The sequence below is a fragment of the Lactuca sativa genome, chromosome 6, assembly GCF_002870075.4.
Source record: "Lactuca sativa cultivar Salinas chromosome 6, Lsat_Salinas_v11, whole genome shotgun sequence".
Classification (NCBI taxonomy): domain Eukaryota; kingdom Viridiplantae; phylum Streptophyta; class Magnoliopsida; order Asterales; family Asteraceae; genus Lactuca; species Lactuca sativa.
The window spans coordinates 202,579,436-202,599,486 of record NC_056628.2 but is presented as its reverse complement, the minus strand read 5'-3'; the positions used below and the strand labels follow the sequence as shown (position 1 = coordinate 202,599,486).

The following is a 20,051-nucleotide window of genomic DNA, read 5'->3' as shown; positions in this document are numbered from 1 at the left end:
TGTCAACGTTATGTGGTAATTACCAATGGAACTATATATTCTGTCGGAAGAAAAATACACCTCCCTAGTATGTGTACAAATCAAACGTATTTCGCCGGCTAATCTCAATGCTACCAAAAGAAAGCAAACTGACGCTGCCTAAGATTGCCGGCTCTCCAAATAAAACAAATTAAGCAAACAACAACTTCCATGGTCGGAAATGGTAGGTATCTAGTTGCCGCCAAATGATTTATATATTTAATTTTATTGCATTAAAATTTTAATATATATGTCATATGCATATAATTTATTTTAATTTTTTATTAGTTACAAGGCGGAGAATACCCTACACACTAGTTATTTTTTGACTTCTTTCTATTATTATTGGTAGAAGTAATTGTCATGGCCTCAATTGAGGTTTGGTTTATGAATATAAACCACACACACATATCGACTAGAGAAAAAAATAATAATAAAGTCTAGGGTGTTGAAGAGGATGGCTAGTAGTCGAGAGCAAAGATGGTCTCTTAAGGGTATGACTGCTCTTGTCACCGGTGGCACCAGAGGCATTGGGTTAGTCCTCTTATTACTTGCCTGCTTTTGCTATTGTAAACTACCAGTCGAACATTTACTTGATGATCGATAGTAATTAAATTCATGTTTTAATTAGATGTTTTCAATTCTTTTTGTTGTAGTTATTCAATAGTGGAGGAATTAGCAGGATTCGGTGCATCTATACATACGTGTTCTAGAAATGCAAAAGAGATCAATGAAAGGCTGGAAGAATGGAAAGGCAAAGGGTATGTTGTTACTGGTTCGGTTTGTGATTTGTCTTCTAAAGAACAAAGGGAGGAACTCATGAACACGGTCTCTTCCATTTTTGATGCCAAACTCAACATCCTTGTAAGTCGTGTTAAAAGTTAAAACTAAATTAGATATTTATGAATCAATAGATATTAATATAACCCGTGTTAATTTTTCCAATATCGATTTTGTGTTTATAATAATAGATAAACAATGCTGGAGTTACCCGAATTAAAGATGCAACTGAGCACACAACCGAAGATTACACATTTATAATGGGGACGAACTTTCAATCTCCTTTTCATTTGACTCAACTAGCACACCCACTGCTCAAGTCATCCGGTGATGCTAGTGTTGTTTTCATCTCTTCCGTTTCTGGTGTTACGGCGCTTCCTTCCATGTCCGTTTATGCAGCCTCTAAAGGTCATATATTAAACTATTCAATTAATAGCTTTTTATAAGAATAAAAGACGAATCAAATATCGTTGGTTAAATCGATAATTCATTCCAGGTGCTATCAATCAGTTGACCAAGAACTTGGCTTGTGAGTGGGCAAAAGACAATATTCGGACCAATACTGTCGCTCCATGGGGTGTCAGAACGACCATTATGAACTCCGTAAGAACCTTAAAAGGCCTTCGCAGCACACTTAATTACACGATCATTTTTCAAAGATTTTTAGATTTGCAATACTGCAATTTTCTTGCTTTTGGAACTATTAATTGAAACTTATGCCATGCAGGGATGTCTTTGGCTGTACGTCAATCATAACAAATAGATGCATCCTTTCGAACTAGCTATGATTCATTCTAAAACATACATAATTTCATGTGTATATATTGACTCATTAATTACAGTCTAGAACCCGTTTAATGTATGGTATAATGAAACAGGAGAAGGTTGATGAAAAAAATATTGAAGCATTAGGGGCACTGATGGCTCGCACTCCACTTCGGTCATCTATGGCAGAACCTGATGAAATATCTCCGTTGGTCGCATTCCTTTGCCTCCCGGTAGCATCATATATTACTGGACAAGTTATTGTTGTGGATGCTGGATACACAGCTGGTGGTTTCAAATCGTAAGCTGATTATAGCATCGACAAACTAGAAAACTACCCCATATATAACATTACAAGGTTGAAGGAGAAGCTACTATTGAATTTGATATCCATAAAACCCATCGGTATATTGTTGTAATAAGAATGATACTTGTAGCACCCAAAATCACAAAGCACACAACACGAGAAATTTGAGTGGAAGCTCAAACCAAAAAACAACAAAGACACTGTTATTAAAATAATAAATAATGAGAAATTAAATATCTTTTTATTTTTTGTTCTTATCAATTATTCTATTCATTACATCAAAACGAATATCAAAATCAAATGATAATTTGATTAGGAAAGCATGTAGCTGATAGATATACTTTCATCTATATAGGCTTACAACCAATAATCCTTAAAACACTACAAAACAAGAATTTTTCCTTGATAGCATGCATATTGATGAAATTTCGGAAGAATTGTCATCTTTTGTTGTTAGTTAGCATTTGAAAAACAATATTTTTGTTAACTGTTAAATGTTAGTTATCATTTGACATGACGTTATTTGATGAAAGTAAATGTTTTGGTATATATTTGTTTATGTGTTTCTGTATTATGCGTAAATACATGTTGTAAATGTGTATCGTAAATACGCGTCATAAATGCGTATCGTAAATGCGTGTTATAAATGTGTATCGTAAATGTGTGTCGTAAATACATATTGTAAATGGCTGCTAAAGTTTATGACATGCAAATGCATGTTATCTTCATTTATAACAGGGCCATTAATGATACACATTGTGTGTTATTTACACCCCTTTATGACATACATTGTGTGTTGTAAATGCATGTCGTAAATGCGCATTTTAAGGTTATGATGCACAGATACGTGTTGTCTTCCTTTATGACATGCATTTGCGTGTCACCCGTACCCTTTTATGACATGCAATGCGTGTCATGAAAGGCCACATTACTTTTAGTGAGGGTTCGTTTCCATTGTGACATCTATCAAATTTGGTCAACAAAAGTCAACAAAGGTCAACAAAAGTCAATTGAGCGTATATTAGGTCAAAAAGGCGAAATGTGATTTTTGTAACATCCTTAATGTATTATCGAATATTATAATGCTACGCACGCTACTTTGAAATCCATTATCGAATAAACGTTTTTATTGCGATCAATAAACTACGGTAATGTAGTAATTCGATAAAACACACAAATATTACCGAGAATTGGGTAAAGTTCATAACACGAGGTTTACTTGTTCACAAATGAATAAACACGTTTTAAACATCATATGACCTAGTATTTAGTTGATACTCTGGTGATTATTCTGGAAAAAGGTCATACATCAAAAAAACGAAATGTTATCACGTTTAACGCTCACATTTTATACAACGAATTTGAGAAAAACAATTTAATCATATGGTTTTAATATTATTGTTTATAATATTAAATAACAATATTTTTAAAGTTATTAAACCTTATCAATTTCTCATATTACACCACACTTTTATAAAAATGCTAATCATTTATAAAAGAGTCTAGTTTAATAAAGACTTGCATAAGACAAATGGTGTCCCTTTTCTTCCCCATCATATCCTAACATCTAACATCATCATATCATCTTTATATTAAAGAAATCAAAAAGGCTTACCTTGATTACTTTAATCCAAGAACCCTACCTTCATTAAAATATTCACGACACCATACCTTATTATTTTAATGGAAATGACATACCTCTTCATTTCCCCATGAAACCCACCCCACTCTCCTCCATCCCCTTTATAAGTTTCAGCCGAATGGCCCTTGCCCCACCCTCTCTCCATCTTCAAAATCTCATACACTCTCTCTAGTGATCCTAAGAACATTCAAGTTGGTTTCAAGCTTTTTGCAAGCCTTTTGGCAAGATCATGAAGTTCAAAGAGGTGTTGTCTTCCAAAGCACAAGAACATTCAAGTTTTTTGCTTGGCATGGTTGTAATAACTCACATGGGAAATCAATGACACATTTAGTTTATGGGGTAATATGCGCTCAAATAGTTTTATATAAGAATAAAACTACGTAATACTACTTCAAGTATAGAAATACTTATATATTTTTGGTCTTAGGGCTTTTAAGACTACAACTCATTTTAAAGGAAATATTGGATTTTTCTGGAAACAAACACTACATTTTGAAGTATGGTTATTTACTTATACACTACATTTATAAGTAAGGTTATTTACATATAAACTACATTTATAAGTATAGTTATTTACTTATACACAATATTTATAAGTATAGTTATTTACTTATATACTACATTTATATGTATGGTTATTTACTTATACACTCAATTTTTGGATAGTAAAAATCACATGACAAGTCACACTTTTTATAAGTTTAGAAGTTATGGGAACTTTTATTTTATAAATGCTTTTGGATACATACTACACACATACATTCTTCTTTTACGTTGAAGGCGCACATATACAAAACATTTTATAAGGATACGATTTTTACACAAGGAAAAATATCGGATTTTTCTCAACTGAACTCTTATGAACTCACCAGCTTTATGTTGAATTTTAAAACGAAATGTAATCTCAAGAAACAATTAAGCTTGGGTCAGTGGAGCTACTTTTGAAGACAAGACACCAAGTATCATTACGAGAACTACTTTATTTGATAACATGCAAACCCTGTAATGTATTTTGATACAAAGTAACATTTAGGTCATGTAATTGATATAATCATATGATATGATGGTTGTTTATGTACCTGTGTTTCAATGTATACAATTATTGTGATACTATGATCATCGTTCCACCCCCGGACATTTCCGCTATTCGTTTTGGGGGTGTGACATCCATCATTTATGCTTTGTGGTGAGCATGTGTCTAGCAAGAAGGTGTGAGGTTTCATTGTTTCAAGCAATGGAGGGCTTAAGGTAATCAATGGCTATCTTTTATGAAGGTGGTCAAGGATTTGCAACTGTAAACTATCGAAGGGTGATACTGAAAGAATCACCTTGGATGAGAAATACTTGTTTTGAAAATCGAGGCAAGTTAAAAACCGAATGTATAGCTGTTAGACAAGTTGTGAGTTGTCTAGTTGATACATGAGATGAGAGAGTTGGTAGATATCTTGGTTAGAGAGAGACCCAACAAAAGTGGATGAAACAAGTCAAGCTCGTCAAAGTCTAATGGACACAAATAACGCCAAAGTTGGATTCTATTGTGTTAGAGAACTTTCTTTTAAAACATAATATTTTTGTAAAAGAAACATATCACCGAAAAAAATTATTCGTTGTCGCCGCTTTGGCCATGTACATCACTAGTTTAAAGTTAATTAAAAAGGGGAAATCATATTCAATATAGTTAGGGTCAATATTGTAATATGTATCAAAGTTTAGATGTTATAGTTGTAAATTGGATTCAATTATAGAATTGAATATGTGTAACAACGTAACTCTCGTCGATTTCAGTACTTCATGTCATTGGTTACCCCACCATCTTTATTAAAAAAAGTGAATGGAAGGAAATCCCGGAGGGTCATTGCACATATGGTTGAGGGAGATAGCAAATGAGTTCGTATTTGGTTATAAACAATGCTTGTTTAGTACCTATTCTGACTAGGAACATTGTAATCGTTGCAAATATTGAAGTAATATAGATTTAAATTATCATTTAATGGATGTTTACATTCATGTTCTGAAATGATGTATTCTATTTTAAGAATATTTTTTCATAATGTTATTTATGAATTAAATCTATATGTTTCTTTAAATTAGCAGTTCTAAAGATAACACCAAAAGAATCAAATGATATTTGATTCGATCTTATCTATGACATTATCATCTTGACCATGTAAATAAGAAACACGTATCCCCTCTTCAAAAGATAGTATTTTGAAGGAAAATGAGTCTGATTCATTTGATATATGTTGATCCTATTTACATGGGGAGATGATTTTCAAGCGTCTTTCTCTAATAGTAATGAAAAAGCAAAAGGCTTGTCAACGAATTATACATAATGATGTATGTGGTCTTTTCAATCCGATGAAGATATATGGTGAAAGATACATAATAGACTTCATTGACGACTTTTATTCGTTATTGTTGAAAGATTTGTAATGCTTAAATTGTTTCATAGTGAAGTTGAAATACAACTGAATAAGAATATCAAAACCTTTCGTTCTGATAAGGGAAATAGTTTTAAGCCACGGTTTTCTTGGATCATCTTAGGAGTTATGGAATTAGATCAGAAATCATTCCACCGAGAATGGATTGATTATGGATATACTGGTTAGATTTTTTATTGCCTGAATACTGCTTGCTTTGTGATTTGTGGGACTCTTAGTGATGGGTATCAACTACTAAGTGAATATGTTAAGTCACATGTTGCATAGGTTAAATAATCTCAGAGCGATGGATTTGACCCTATTGCGCAGCTCTTGTCCGAGTCCAACCGTTCTAGGGTTGAGTCTTTTACTCGAAGGATTATCTGATCTCTGTTGCATGTGATTATATTCATGAGGTAGTTTGTTGACATTGGTGGGGCTCTTTCAACAAATGATGGCAGGGTGAGGTCGGGAACCTAGGAGAGCCTAGCAAATGCTTTAGTGGGTTTAGTTGGGTTGTTTAGAAATTAATTAGTGCATCCGTTTGAGAAGGTGACTTAGAGGATTTGGGGTAACTCTTGAGGAAAGTATGGATAGGTGTGGAAGGTAGTATTGGGCCCGTACTACTGAAAGCACATGATCCATACTCAAATCGGGGAGAGTCCTGGAGAATTTAGGAAGCTTGTGGGATAAGGATCCTTGGGTATTTTCTGATCTTTTGCATGTTGTATTTTAGTTTGGTGATGAGTACTCAACAAGGAGGTTCTGGTTCTGGTTCTGGTTCCAGATTAGGTGCAGGTATTGAGCCGATTAGCGAGTAGATGTTGGAGTTCTTCTCGTTGGAGATTACCCGAGGTATTTTGGAGCAGACTCCTGTGATATTTGGTTTGGTCAAGGAGGGGATTCTGGAGATTTTGGATGAGTGCTTAGGCGCATTCTGTGCTGAGATTATGGCTATTGTTGGAGCTCATACTCTTTCTTTTTGTGAGTTTCGTGCTTGTGGAGCTCCTACGTTCTCTGGGGACAAGGACCCCATTTCCAGTAGAAGAAGGTTAGCGGATATGGCTAACACGTTCAGGACAAGTTTCTGCCACTAGGAGTTGAAGGTCAGATTTGCTTATTGTCTTCTGAAAGACAGAGCTCTAGACTGGTGGGAGGAGGTAGGATGTGAGGTGGGTGATGATGTTGTTGATGCGATGAAGTGGGATGATTTTTTGACCACGTTCCGAGTTGAGTTTTCACCGGTGATTGAGGTGTAACAGTTGGTGAGAGGGTTTTAGGATCTCCACCAGACTATTGAGACTGTGGCAGGGATCATTGCCAAGTTCCGGGAGAGGGCCTTGTTGGTTCCGAAGTATGCAGCGGACGAAGAGGTGAAGAAGGTAAGGTATCATGATACGCCGAGGGCTGACATCAGGGAGTTTGTGAATATCTCATGGTGCAAGACCTTGAATGATATGATTTCTAGAGCCCGAGAGCTAGAGATCTATTTGGGGCACCCAGGGAAGTGGGGTCCAGATCAGTTGCAAGAAATGGAGGGTCCTAGGAACAGACCCAATACTTCAAATCAAAAATTGAGGGGCCATCAGAGCCAGGTTCAGTGCAGCACGTGTGGGAAACTGCACGATGGGGTTTGTCGTTCTAGGGGTATGGGCTGCTATAAGTGTGGCATGGTTGGTCATGTCAGTAGGGTTTGTCCTCAGGGGCAAGCCCGTTATGCTTTCACTGCAACCATGTGGGCCACAAGAAGGCCAATTGTCCGATGTTGAGGGGAGGAGCAGTGAGTGCACTTGCTCTTGCTACTTTGAGGATCACTGACGGTCATGAGGGTAGGGCAGGATCCCCAGCAGAGAGGAGCCGATCATTGTAGTGTCAGGTATGGGAGGCCATGACTCCAGCAAGTGATATTGTAGGTATGTTATCTTTTTTCTTTCTCCTTGGTTATTATCAATATTTATATTGCTTGGAATTTTGTATCAGTTTGGGTCAACATTATCTTTGATTTAATTCTTTGTTAATTGTTTGGTTAGTATCATCAAAAATTATTATATGCCATTTGCATGCCATGAATCTTTAGTTGGCCAGTAAGGGGTTGTATTTGTTGAATGGGTTTCAATGTGTCAGTTTTTGTTCCGGTTCTTTGATAGGATCGATTCAGGGGTATTGTTGGAAGGTCTTTGGTCTGGATCAGCGAGTTAGTTCTTCAGTAAAGTCAGGGTTCAATGGATTTAGCATTTGATCCAGTGGGGTCGATGATCGTCTGTGGAAGAACTTTGGGTTCAATCACTATCGTTACTAGGGAAGGCGCGGTAGCGAGAAGGTGGTGGTGGTAGTCGTATGAGCTTGGTTAGCCGCTAGGAGTGTAAAAGGAATTGATCTATTGCTAGGGTTTTGGTCTTTGTCACTAGCATAAAGGAATTCATGATTTGTGTGCTGTATCATTGGAAGCGTTTGGGGTTGTCGGATTTGCTGAAATTTCTTGGAGTGTCTATATGGATTTAGAGAGTTGTGCAGATATTGGGATAGGCTAGTGATGCGACACTAGTTTTGGTAGGTGCAAGTTGTCGGCTGTTCGACTATAAGGAGGAAAGATGGATTAGGATCCATCAAACTTGGTGGGCTGGGAGAACTTCGTCGAATCGAAGTGGAGGAGAACCGTCAGAATTCCGGGAGCAAAATCATGCGTGAAGCTAGGATGAGTTTCACATCCCTGTCGCGAAGGAAGGCGGCCCAAGTGGCCGTCTGGATTGAGGATTGTGTGAGTTGCGAGTTCAGGAAACTTCCGATAGTTGGTTAGTACCTTCTTGGTGATGGATATCAGACTTTTGGTGGACCCAGGTTAGGGTTCCAAGCATAACCCAAGCCCCGGTTTGGGTGTATAGTCTGGTGCATCTTTGACTCAAGATGAGCATGGATAGATTGATAAATGAGCGGTAAGACCATGGGCAGTAGCCATGGCTAGGTATGATTTCGGGGTGGCCCATAGCATTCACCAGGTTGGGAGATAGAGTAGGAGTGTTGTATGATTGCGGGGTGGCCCATAGCATTCACCAGGTTGGAGCGACCGATGCTCCTATAAAACGCCTTGAAGTAGTAAGAGTTTACGACTTGGTTCAGGAAGTAGTATGTTTCCCTGATGGAGATTAAGCGAGTACAAGAGGTTAGAGGAGCAACGATGTAACATCCCAAAAAAAAATAATCAAAGTAAAATTTTCATTTATCCAAAACAACCCCAAGTCATTGTTCACAAAAAAAATGTTGTTTCAAAAGTATAATTTGTAAATCAGAGTATCCCAAAATCCAATAACATAAAATCCTAAGGATGTGCACGATCACACCTTTTCTTTTCCCGATCATCTGAACTACCTAAATCATAACAAACAAATATAAGCATCAAGCTTAGTGAGTCCCCCCAAAGTACCACCACATAACATAACAAAAAACAACATGCATATAGAGCCTTTAGCATGAGTGGACCGCCGCACCAACCTGAAGACTATCGGGACCTCTATTAGAACCTTCAACATGACTGGGTCGCTGCACTGGGCCTACAGCCTATCTGGACCACTCTCCAGGACTTCGGGCTGATTGGACCGCCTCACAGGCCTTCACTCTATCTGGATTTCCCTTGGTATCTTGGCCTTCAGTACCAATTGGTCTACCTCAACCCAGTAAACCATAACCACATATTGATATAAACATTACCGGGTTTGTTGACTGGCAACACAAAGCAGTACAATCTCAACCTAACCACTCTATGTCGACATATGCAACAGATAAACATATAGCTAGTAAACAGATAAACAGGTAGATCTACATATTACTATCGCACAACAACGTCCTAAATACCAGGATACATATCTAACAGATCACTACATCATAATATCATCCTATATACCAGGATACAAATCTAACAGATCACTACAACACAACATCATCCTATATACCAGGATAGATAATCAGGTGGACCGACCATGGTGCCTTCGACCCATAAGTACAATGAAGAAAACTCACCTGAGTCAAAGAACTATGAACACCACAATACAATCCTTTTTCATCACTGCTGGTTCCCGTGAATCCACTAACATCAAAACCGGATAGAATCTCAATTAATAGCCCAAAATCCACAAGTTTGACTCAAACTCAAACTTGGTCAAAAGTCAACGATTAACGGTCAACGAAAGTCAACAGATAGGCCCTCACGACGTGACCATCTATGGCCTCAGATCGTGAGATACTACAAGACAAATTAGTCAGGTCTCTCACTCCTCACAATGTGACAGGCATAATCCTCACGTCGTGAGATCTGTCTTAGTGCCAATTCGATCCAAAAACTTCATAATCCATTAAGCCACTACTCCATGTTTTTTAGGAGGCTTCCTAAAACTCCTAAGATCATAAAAATTGATGCTTTAAGGTCTTGCATGTCCAATACAAGACTTGTGATCAAACTAGGTCATTCATGAAGAAAATTAAGTAATTTCTCAATTATGGACTCAAACATGCTTCAAACTTCAGATCCATGACCTATAAGCATCAAGGGTCCCTAAGGACCTATAAAGTTGCCAACTTTATGGAGTCCCAAAACTCTGACTCTTAAGATGTTGGATAAATATGCATAAAACCTTAGATCTAGCAAAGAGACAATGTAAAGATTGGATCTTGATTACTCATATTGGTATAGAAGTGTAGCTAAGGATTACAAATGAAACTTCCAAGCTAAAACTATGCTTCCATGGTGATCACTTCCACTCCAAGCCACAAAAACTCCACCAAAAGTTCAAGAATCATGATGATAGGCTACCGTTAGGGTTTTACTGAGCTTAGGGAACAAATAAGGCTGTTTTAGAACCATTAAATGAAGTGTCTGGGGTTTAAATACGAAGGAAACCCTAAAATATCATGGGATTGGGCTACAACGTATCTCACGTCGTGAGCACAATTTAAATCTAGACTTTTATTAATCACTACTTACATCATGACCTCTTTATGGCTATGTCGTGAGCCATGGTTTTACCCAAAAACCATGCCTTTGACTCCTTGAAGGCACAGATTGACCCGATTTAGAAACCGGGTGTTACCATTCTCCCCTACTTAATTTTGATTTTGTCCTCGAAATCACTTCTCGCTCCTATTCAAGAGGTAACCCATTGACTTCCTTCAAACCCGACTCCTTACAGAGTCTGAGATCGCCTGGATACCAAGACCCGCATTGCTAGCATTCAAGATCCAAAGCTAGGTTGATGCACTAATTTTAGCACCTCATCAGGGTCGATTTCCTCCCAACATCTCTACAGAACTTAAAAAGGAAGCAACTTGACGATAAATAATTCCCCACAACATAGTTAATTCACAAGAGAAGAATTCACTTTTCAGTCTAGGACCTCCAGGTTACGAGATCATGAACAACCTTCAAAATAACTAAACCATCCCATTGACACTCGTGCTACCCAATTCTTCTAACATAACCCGACCAAGGTCTCCCGGTCTTGCATCGCTCATCAACATTTGAAATAGGAACTTCAATACACATCATAGCTGCCATCCTCACAGACACTGTCATGCCAGCGAGAAATTATTACAAAACCCAGTAGACTAGACTTAACCATCCATTTTATCAATTACACTGACCGAAATCCGCATATTTGGCCGGTCCTAGATCATCTCAGCCATACGCCGTCCCTCAAAATTAAGAATCCTGCAATTTTTGGTTGACTTCCGCCAATCTAATGCCACATATAAATGCACCAACACAAGGAACCCAATGATCACATACAAAACTAGGTTGGGATCTTACTTGGATCTAACAACCTCTACACTGCTATCATATGACAGCACCTGGGCTTACCCCCGCTCCACTAACTAACCACTACACTATCTGTGATACTCAGACCAACTTGCACTCTGTTACTTGGTCCCAACCCCTGATAACCAGATACCCAAGATGCCCTAATTCCACATAACATTCACAAACTCATTACACATACATTCAAGAGCAAAGATAATTAATCCATTCATAATTCGAAATCAATTATAAAAGAGCTATATAGGATAATTCCATTCAACTGATCATCCGAGATTACAACTGAACTTGAAACATAAATTAGCCCATTGCTCCTACTAACATAATAACGGTCAATCCGAGAATTTCATGTTGCATCCCATATAAGCTCGGATGTACCTCCACATGACAACCCATGCTAGACCTTCACCATGAACTTCATGACTTGAGATTCCGTAACCAAAGCCCAACATTTACCATACTCGTCTATCACGCACACTTCCCTTCACAGCATGGGCTGTTACGAATGAAAAAGCCAATGAAAACATGGTCTCACACAACCCAAGAATGGGATAGACGGCTGCACTTTTGTTCCAATTCAAAATCCTATAACCAAAATAAGAGCCATGCACATAGTTCACTCCAAGTGCTCCATTGCTATTTTGTTTAAACTACAAAAGTCTCCAAGGGAAAAGACATGCCAACCCTAGCTCTACTACACTCCTTCTTCCTCATAATCCTTACCCATCAGGTTGATCTAACCAAAATGACAAACCTCAACTGCTAATAGAAACATCCTCAAGAACGACCGAAGACTAAGATACCACACCTTGATTAAAACCGAACAGATCCAACCAATACACAAATAACTCGATAAAACCTCCAGAGCCATAAAAAATGCTGTCAAACCCCCAACCGGTCAGTCAAGCTACCAACTCTGCTGACACGACATGCCAAAATTGGATTATGCCCAGATCCAAAGTCATACTTAAAAACTAAAAATGCTGCCCCAACATCCGAACTTCCAATAACCGAGTACATCTACCGAACTCGATCCTGGTATGACCAATAATTCCATGACCAACCATTAAGGGTACCCATACCCATAGACCAAAATGTACAATGTATAGATCTTGACAACAAGTTGACACATCCATTTCACGTCTGAACCAAAACCCACATGGAACTAAACACACCAACTCTGAAGCTAATTGGTTGATAAAAAAACTACCCAATCTAGACTATAGATGCCAGTCTATATAACGAACTTACAAATCCTTCAACAATCGATACGCAGACTGGGTAACCCAAATGCCTCATGATATAGCACTGGCAATCCCGAAAGAAACCGCTGGACACAATGATCTCCTTGTCTAATAGCCTCCTGCTGCGAAGAGAACTCACACACTTCTGAGCACATACATCTGATGGCAACTTGCATTACATCCCACGTTTTGACCAAATATTGAACCTAAATTTTACATAACCGAACCACAGATCTCTATGACCCATCCTTATGAGACCATAAACTCAAATAGATCAACAATCCTCCAAGTAGAATACCCAGTTCTCCCCCACTTAGGGTTCAAACTACCTCCAACTGGCATTGCTAATAAACCGTAACTCAAACCGTCTTACCCAGATGCATATATAGAATCCTTGACCCTTGGGACATACAACAAAACACAAGATGATCATCTAGATCATAACCATGCAGGCCTAAAAAGATTCCGAACCTCAGATGGAGACCTTGGGAACTTCTAATTATAACCACCGCTAACATCAAGAATTTCATGTAAATGCACAAGCAAAACACCAAATTCCTATTCAGAAACATGTACTCCTCTCCTGCAAATCCCAATCATCAATTCATCGCAAGATTCGCTCATAAAGACAAAAGGAATCATTCTTAAAGTCGGAATGCATCAGAGACAACAAAGTGGTCGCTCCCGATTCACTTCCCCAATCACCTTCAACCATCGGCTAGCACCTGCCCTGCCTAAACCCCAAGAAAACAGACCCTTGATCTCATCTCAAGGAAACCATACCGCACAATCCTCATGTGCATTCCCATACTGCCAATATGTTGTTAGAGACCCCAACCATCCATCGCCATGCTGGGTTTACATCACAACTTCGAAAATCACATGCTTGCTTACTCATTCTCTGAACTTGGAAAACTAAAAGGAAATAATCCTCACCATAGATAGCGACATTTGAATCCATCAGTAAACCACTCAGCTTCTAACTACAATCCTCAAGCCGATTATAATAAATGTTTCCTTCTTTAGTCCCATGAATAAAATGCATGACCTCGAGAAAAGCCCTAGAGACCTCAAAACCATCAAACTCACCTAGGTATGTACCATTCAAACCCAAAAAGACATCGCCACCAAGGCCCAAAACAATTACCAGACCCATCCTCATGCCTGGACAACCATAACCAAAAGATCAACAGATTTGGAACCACTGCCATGAATCATGGTATCAAACCATGCTATCTTCCCTGACCAACCCTTAGAATCCCCAAAGTTTTCCTCAATTCGAGTATGGATCTTGTGCTTCCAGTAGTATGGGCCCAATACTACCTTCCACACCTATCCATGCTTTCCTCAAGAATCATCATCATTCTTCTAAGTCATCTACTCATAATAATACTCCCAATACCTGCTCAACAGCGTAACAACCACACTAAAGCACTTCCTAGGCCCTCATAGGACTCCCTACCTCCCCTTCCATCAGCTGCTGAAGAACCCTTATTAATGTCAGCTAACCACTTCATGAATACAATTACCTACAACACAACTTAAATAATATTTCGACTAAAACACTCAACCCTACTAAGGTTAGACTCAAAGGAGAGCTGCGTAATAGGACCAAATCCTTTACTCTAAGATTATTTAACGTTCATAGCATGTTATTTAACATATTCATTTGACAGTTAACTCACATTAACATGAGTCCCACAAAGCACAAAACAAGTAGCATTCGAGTAGTGGAGTCAACTGGCACAAAGACAAACTAAAATTAGGCAGATCCTCATAAAAATTCCCGACCTCTAGGTACAAGCATCTATGATACACATTCCTCCTGTCCTCACTCTCTCAAGAGTGGCTAATCATTCCTCTTGCTATACTGCTTTGAACTACACCCACTCATGAAACTTCCACCAACCCTGCAGCCACTCGTGTATGCTATTCATACATAACGCTGGATCCTATAGATAGTAAAATACTTGAATCTACTCTAAGCCCTTAAATCAGATAAGAACAGGAAATAAAGCTAAATCAAATATTCTCAAGCTATATAGTCTTTGTTATGTGTAACTATGATGCACACACTAAGCAACCACATTAATGATGTCAATTTCATCTAGCATATAAGAAGTCCTCCTAGACTATCAGGCATCATACATCAGGAAAATCTATCATGCAATTCCTGAATATCCTTAGCATATAACTAGCATACAGTTCTATCATATCATAATAAATAATAGTGAGGTAACTTGGGGTAAACTTCCTTGCTCCGGCTGATCGTACACATCTCATCCTTCCTTGGTTACTTTTAAAAATAAATTGAATTTAATTTGAAAACTTTCATAAATCCTTAGTTTGAGTTTGGATTCATGTGAATGTTTATCCAGTTCATTCAAACCAGGGCTACGATACCAACTTGTAGCATCCCTAAAAAAATCAGAGTAAAATTTTCATTTTTTCCAAAACAACCCTAAGTCAATAAATTTTCACAAAAAACGTTGTTTCAAAAGTATATTTCATAAATGAGAGTATCCAAAAATCCAATAACGTAAAATCTAAAGGATGTGCACGATCACGCCTTTGATTTTCCCAATCATCTAAAGTACCTGAAATCATAACGAACAACTATAAGCACAAAGCTTAGTGAGTTCCCCCAAAGTACCACCACATAACATAACAAACAACAACATGCATATAGAGCCTTCAACATGACTGGACAGTCGCATCAGCCTACATACTATCTAGACTGCTCTTAGAGCCTTCAGCATGACTGGGCTACTACACTAGGCCTATAACCTATCTGGACCACTCTCCGAGCCTTCAGCCTGACTGGAATGCCTCGCAGGCCTTCAGTCTATCTGGACCACCCTGTGCATCTTCGCCTTTAGTACCAACCAGTCCGCCTCAACCTAGTAAACCATAACCACATATCAATATAAACATTATCGGGTGTGTTGACTGGCAGCATAAAGCAATACAGTCTCAACCCAACCACTCTATGTCGACATATGCAACAGATAAACATATAGTCAGTAAACAGATAAATAGGCAGATCTACAGATCACTACCGCATAGCAACAATCTAAATACCAATATATATCTAATAGATCACTACATCATAATATCATCATATATACTGGGATATAGATCTAACAGATCACTACAACATAGCATCATCGTATATACCAGGATACATAACCAGGTGGGCCAACCTTAGTGCCTTCGATCCATAAGTATAGTGAATAAAACTCACCTGAATCAAAGAGCTCTGAACACCACGATACAATCCGTTTTTCAACGTTGCTTTTTCCTACGAATCAACTAACATCAAAACCAGATAAAATCTTAATCAATATCCCAAAATCCAATAGTTTGACTCAAATTCAAACTTAGTCAAAACTCAACCGTCAAAGAAAGTTAATAGACAGGCTCTCACGACGTGACCATCTATGGTCTCAAGTCGTGATATAGTAAATGAAAATTAGTTGCATCTCTCACTCATCATGACATGACATCAATAATTCTTACGTCGTGAGATTCGTCTAAGTGCTCATTCGTTCTAAAACTTCTTAATCCCTTAAGCCACTACTCCATCTTTTCCAGGAGGCTACCTAACACTCCTAGGATCATAAAAATCAATACTTTAAGGTCTTTCATGTCCAATAAAAGACTTGCGCTCAAGCTTGGTCATTCATGAAGAAAAGGAAGTAATTTCTCAAGCATGGACTCAAACATCCTTCCAACTTCAGATCCATGACATATAAGCATTAATGGACCTAAGGACCCATAAAATTGCCAACTTTATGGAGCGCCAACACTCTAACGCCTCGTTCCCGAGTTTAACAAAAGAAAAGAAGAGAAGAGAAAAGAAAGTCACGAGAGGAAAGAAGAGAAAGGAAAGGAAAACAAAATTTTATTTAGTGTTCACGAATTGGAGAGAAGTGGAAGGAAAATGAATCATTTTGTTCTTTCTTTCCAAATCCTCCCAAATCGGAAGGAAAGTTAGGAGGGAAAGTGATCATCTCGTTTCCCTCCACTTCCCTCCTTTAATGAAACTCGTGAACACCAATTTCTTTTATTTTCTTATCATTTCCACCAATTTCCTTTCCTTTCTCTCGTTAAATTGAACTCGGGAATGGGGTGTAACTCTTAAAATCTTGGATTAATATGGATAAAATATGAGATTTAGAAAAGGCGAAAAATAAAGATTGGATCTTAATTATTCACATTAGTGCAAAATTGTAGTTAAGGATTGCAAATGAAACTTCCAAACTGAAACTATGCTTTCCTTGGTGATCACTTCCTCTCCAAGCCACCAAAACTCCACAAAAAGTTCAAGAATCATGATGAGAAGCTAGGGTTAGGGTTTTATTGAGCTTAGGGATGAAAGAGGCTATTTTGGAACCATAAAATGAAGTTTATGGGGTTTAAACACGAAGGAAACCCCAAAAGATCGTGGGCTTGGGCTACAGTGTATCTCACGTCGTGAGCACAATTTAAATCCAAAGTTTTATTGATCACTACTCACGTCGTGGCCTTTCTATAGTCACGTCGTGAGCCATGGGTTTACCCAAAAACCATGCCTTTAACCCTTCGAAGCCCAAAATCGATTCGATTTGGAAACCAGGTGTTACACATGATCACTGTGGAAAGTGTGGGTAGACACACATGGGTGCATGTCATGTGTCTATGTGTTTCAAATGTAAGCATGAGGGTCATTATATATAAGAGTGTAAGAGAGAGAGAGAGAGAGAGAGAGAGAGATGTAGGTGTGCTATCATTGAAACCAACTTGGTCACATCAAATATTATTATCCAAGACTAGCAGGAAGGGAGGTGCTGAACCCAACACCTACGGCTTGGGACTTGACTGACCAACACTTGGGGAGAAAGGAAGCCCCCAATGCTATGGGCTGAACTTTTTAGTTTACTATCAAGGAGGTGAGAGCAGCATCCGATATGGTCATTGTATGTATTCATTTTATGTTAATGATATTGTTTCATTATTTTTCTATTATTAAACATGTGGAATGGTATGTATCTAGTCAACTCTGTACCTCCCTTAGTTTTATTCGACTCGAGGGCGGGTCGTTTTTTGTGTTGCTTAATTTTAGCAAGGGATTTGATGCTGCTATAGGAGAATTAGGCCATCCTTTTTTGGTCAAGATAGCTGAAGATAGGATAATTACAACATCAAGGGTTTGGACATACAGTATCTTTAGAGAAAGGTTTCTGATAGACCTTATCCCAGTTCTCGTGGGAGAAATCACCGTGGTGTAATGGTTGATCCAAATCGATGCTCTGATCCATAACAAGTGACAATTAGAACCCTAAGTAGGGGAGAACTAACTACTCGGGGCGAGGGTATCATGAGAATCTCAATTTGTTGTTTGGCTGTAAGGGCCATGAGGTATTTGTAGCACAAGGGTATGAGATTTCTGGCATATATGGATGATTCGTGGGAGAAGAAGAAAAAGAGAAAAAAGAATAATAATAATAATAATAATAATAATAATAATAATAATAATAATAATAATAATAATAATAATAATAATAATAATAATAATAAGAAGAAGAAGAAGAAGAAGAAGAAGAAGAAGAAGACTATTGCTGAGGTACCTATGGTTCGGGAATTTCCCGATGTGTTCACTGAGGATTTCCCGATCATACCTCTCGAGTGCTAGGTCGAGTTCAAGATAACCTCTCGAGTGCTAGGTCGAGTCCAAGGAGGAACTCGGCGAGTCCGAGCGGGATCCGGGTCAAGGAGTAAGTGACCGACTCGGCGAGTCGGCCAAGGAGACTCGGCGAGTCTGGTCTGAACGAGGAAAACCCTAAATTCGGGACTTGGAGCCTATTTAAGCGCCTCATTCTCTTCTCTATGGTTCCTTTACAGCCTCTCTAACCCAGAACACAAAACCCTAGCCGCCGTATCCATTTTTGAGCTAATTATTGCCTTGAAGAGTGCATTAAATCTTGGAGAAGGAAGAAGAATCTTGGAGGTGCTAGAAGGGGGGCTATAGATCCGGGATTGGGAAGACATTTCTGAGCATTTTGAGGTAATAAACTAGTTTTTGGACTCCTTTGCACCTAGATCTATGTGTGTGTTTTGGGCATTCTTGGCATGATAGTAACCATTTCGAGCTAGAGGTTCAGACCTGAGGTTGCTACCTCAGATCCATGCTTGTTTTGGTCTAGAATCCCGTAAAGTATCAGCTCTTGGTATGTTGGTGAAGCATGGTTGTCATAAACCCTAGTTTTGAGTGTTTGAGCCTAGATCTCCTTATCTACACGTAAAGATTGCCACTTTACGTGAGGAATAGGCCTTAGAAGTATGGATCTATGTGTTGGAGCCCCTGTTTGGCTCAAAGAGTCACTGCATGGATTAAGAGCTGAAGTGACTCGGCGAGTCACATGGGTAGACTCGGCTAGTCGGATGAAGTTCGGCAAGAACTCGGCGAGTTGGAAGAACAACTCGGCGAGTCTGTTGAAGGCTGTCTTGGACTCGGAGAGTCAGGTCGCGAAACCCCAAACCTTTCATGTTGAGACTCGAATCAGTGAGTCGAGTAGAGACTCGGTGTGTTGGACAGGTCAGGACTCAGAAATCGGTAGACTCGGCGAGTCATGGACTGACTCAGCGAGTCGAGTCGCGAATGGAAGGACTCTAAGCATATGAACTCGGTGAGTCAGTAGGCAGACTCGGCGAGTAGGGTTGACCAGGAAGGTTGACTTTGACCAGAACTTTGTCATTGACCAGAGTTGACTTAGTTGACTTTCGGGGGACAGTTAGACTAAGTATTGCATTGATATTGGTAGCTCGGGGAGCTAGTGGAGCAGGAGTTTAGAGAGTTGTCGGGCAGCAGCTAGAAGGGTTATCAGCAAGTTCAACAAGTCCAGGTGAGTTTCCCTTTTGTGTGAATGGGTCTACGGCCACAATGTCGACCCATGTAGTTATGAGTAGAAGACCCGGGGGTTAGCCCTAGGCACAGTATGCTAGTATGATATTCAGGACGAGGTCCATTGAGAGCGGGCGGGTGCCCAAGGAATGGTTTATGTGATAGTTTATACATGTTGTCTGTGTGATG

The 20,051-nt window shown here is 38.9% G+C and overlaps 1 protein-coding gene across 1 annotated transcript; it reads left to right on the top strand.

The window, feature by feature from the left end:
* Positions 1-398: 398 nt before the first annotated feature.
* On the top strand, positions 399-2,112 carry LOC111914164 (tropinone reductase homolog). The gene is made up of 5 exons (XM_023909917.3): positions 399-552; positions 675-882; positions 990-1,206; positions 1,295-1,401; positions 1,677-2,112. The coding sequence occupies exons 1-5, from the start codon at positions 476-478 to the stop codon at positions 1,866-1,868; spliced, it is 801 nt and encodes a 266-aa protein (XP_023765685.1). The 5' UTR covers positions 399-475; the 3' UTR covers positions 1,869-2,112.
* Positions 2,113-20,051: the final 17,939 nt, after the last annotated feature.

Coding starts and splice junctions, on each gene's coding strand:
- LOC111914164 (XM_023909917.3), top strand. CDS start 476: ATGGCTAGTAGTCGAGAGCAAAGATGGTCTCTTAAGGGTATGACTGCT. Junction 553..674: donor GGTGGCACCAGAGGCATTGG/GTTAGTCCTCTT, acceptor TTTTTGTTGTAG/TTATTCAATAGTGGAGGAAT. Junction 1,207..1,294: donor CGTTTATGCAGCCTCTAAAG/GTCATATATTAA, acceptor AATTCATTCCAG/GTGCTATCAATCAGTTGACC.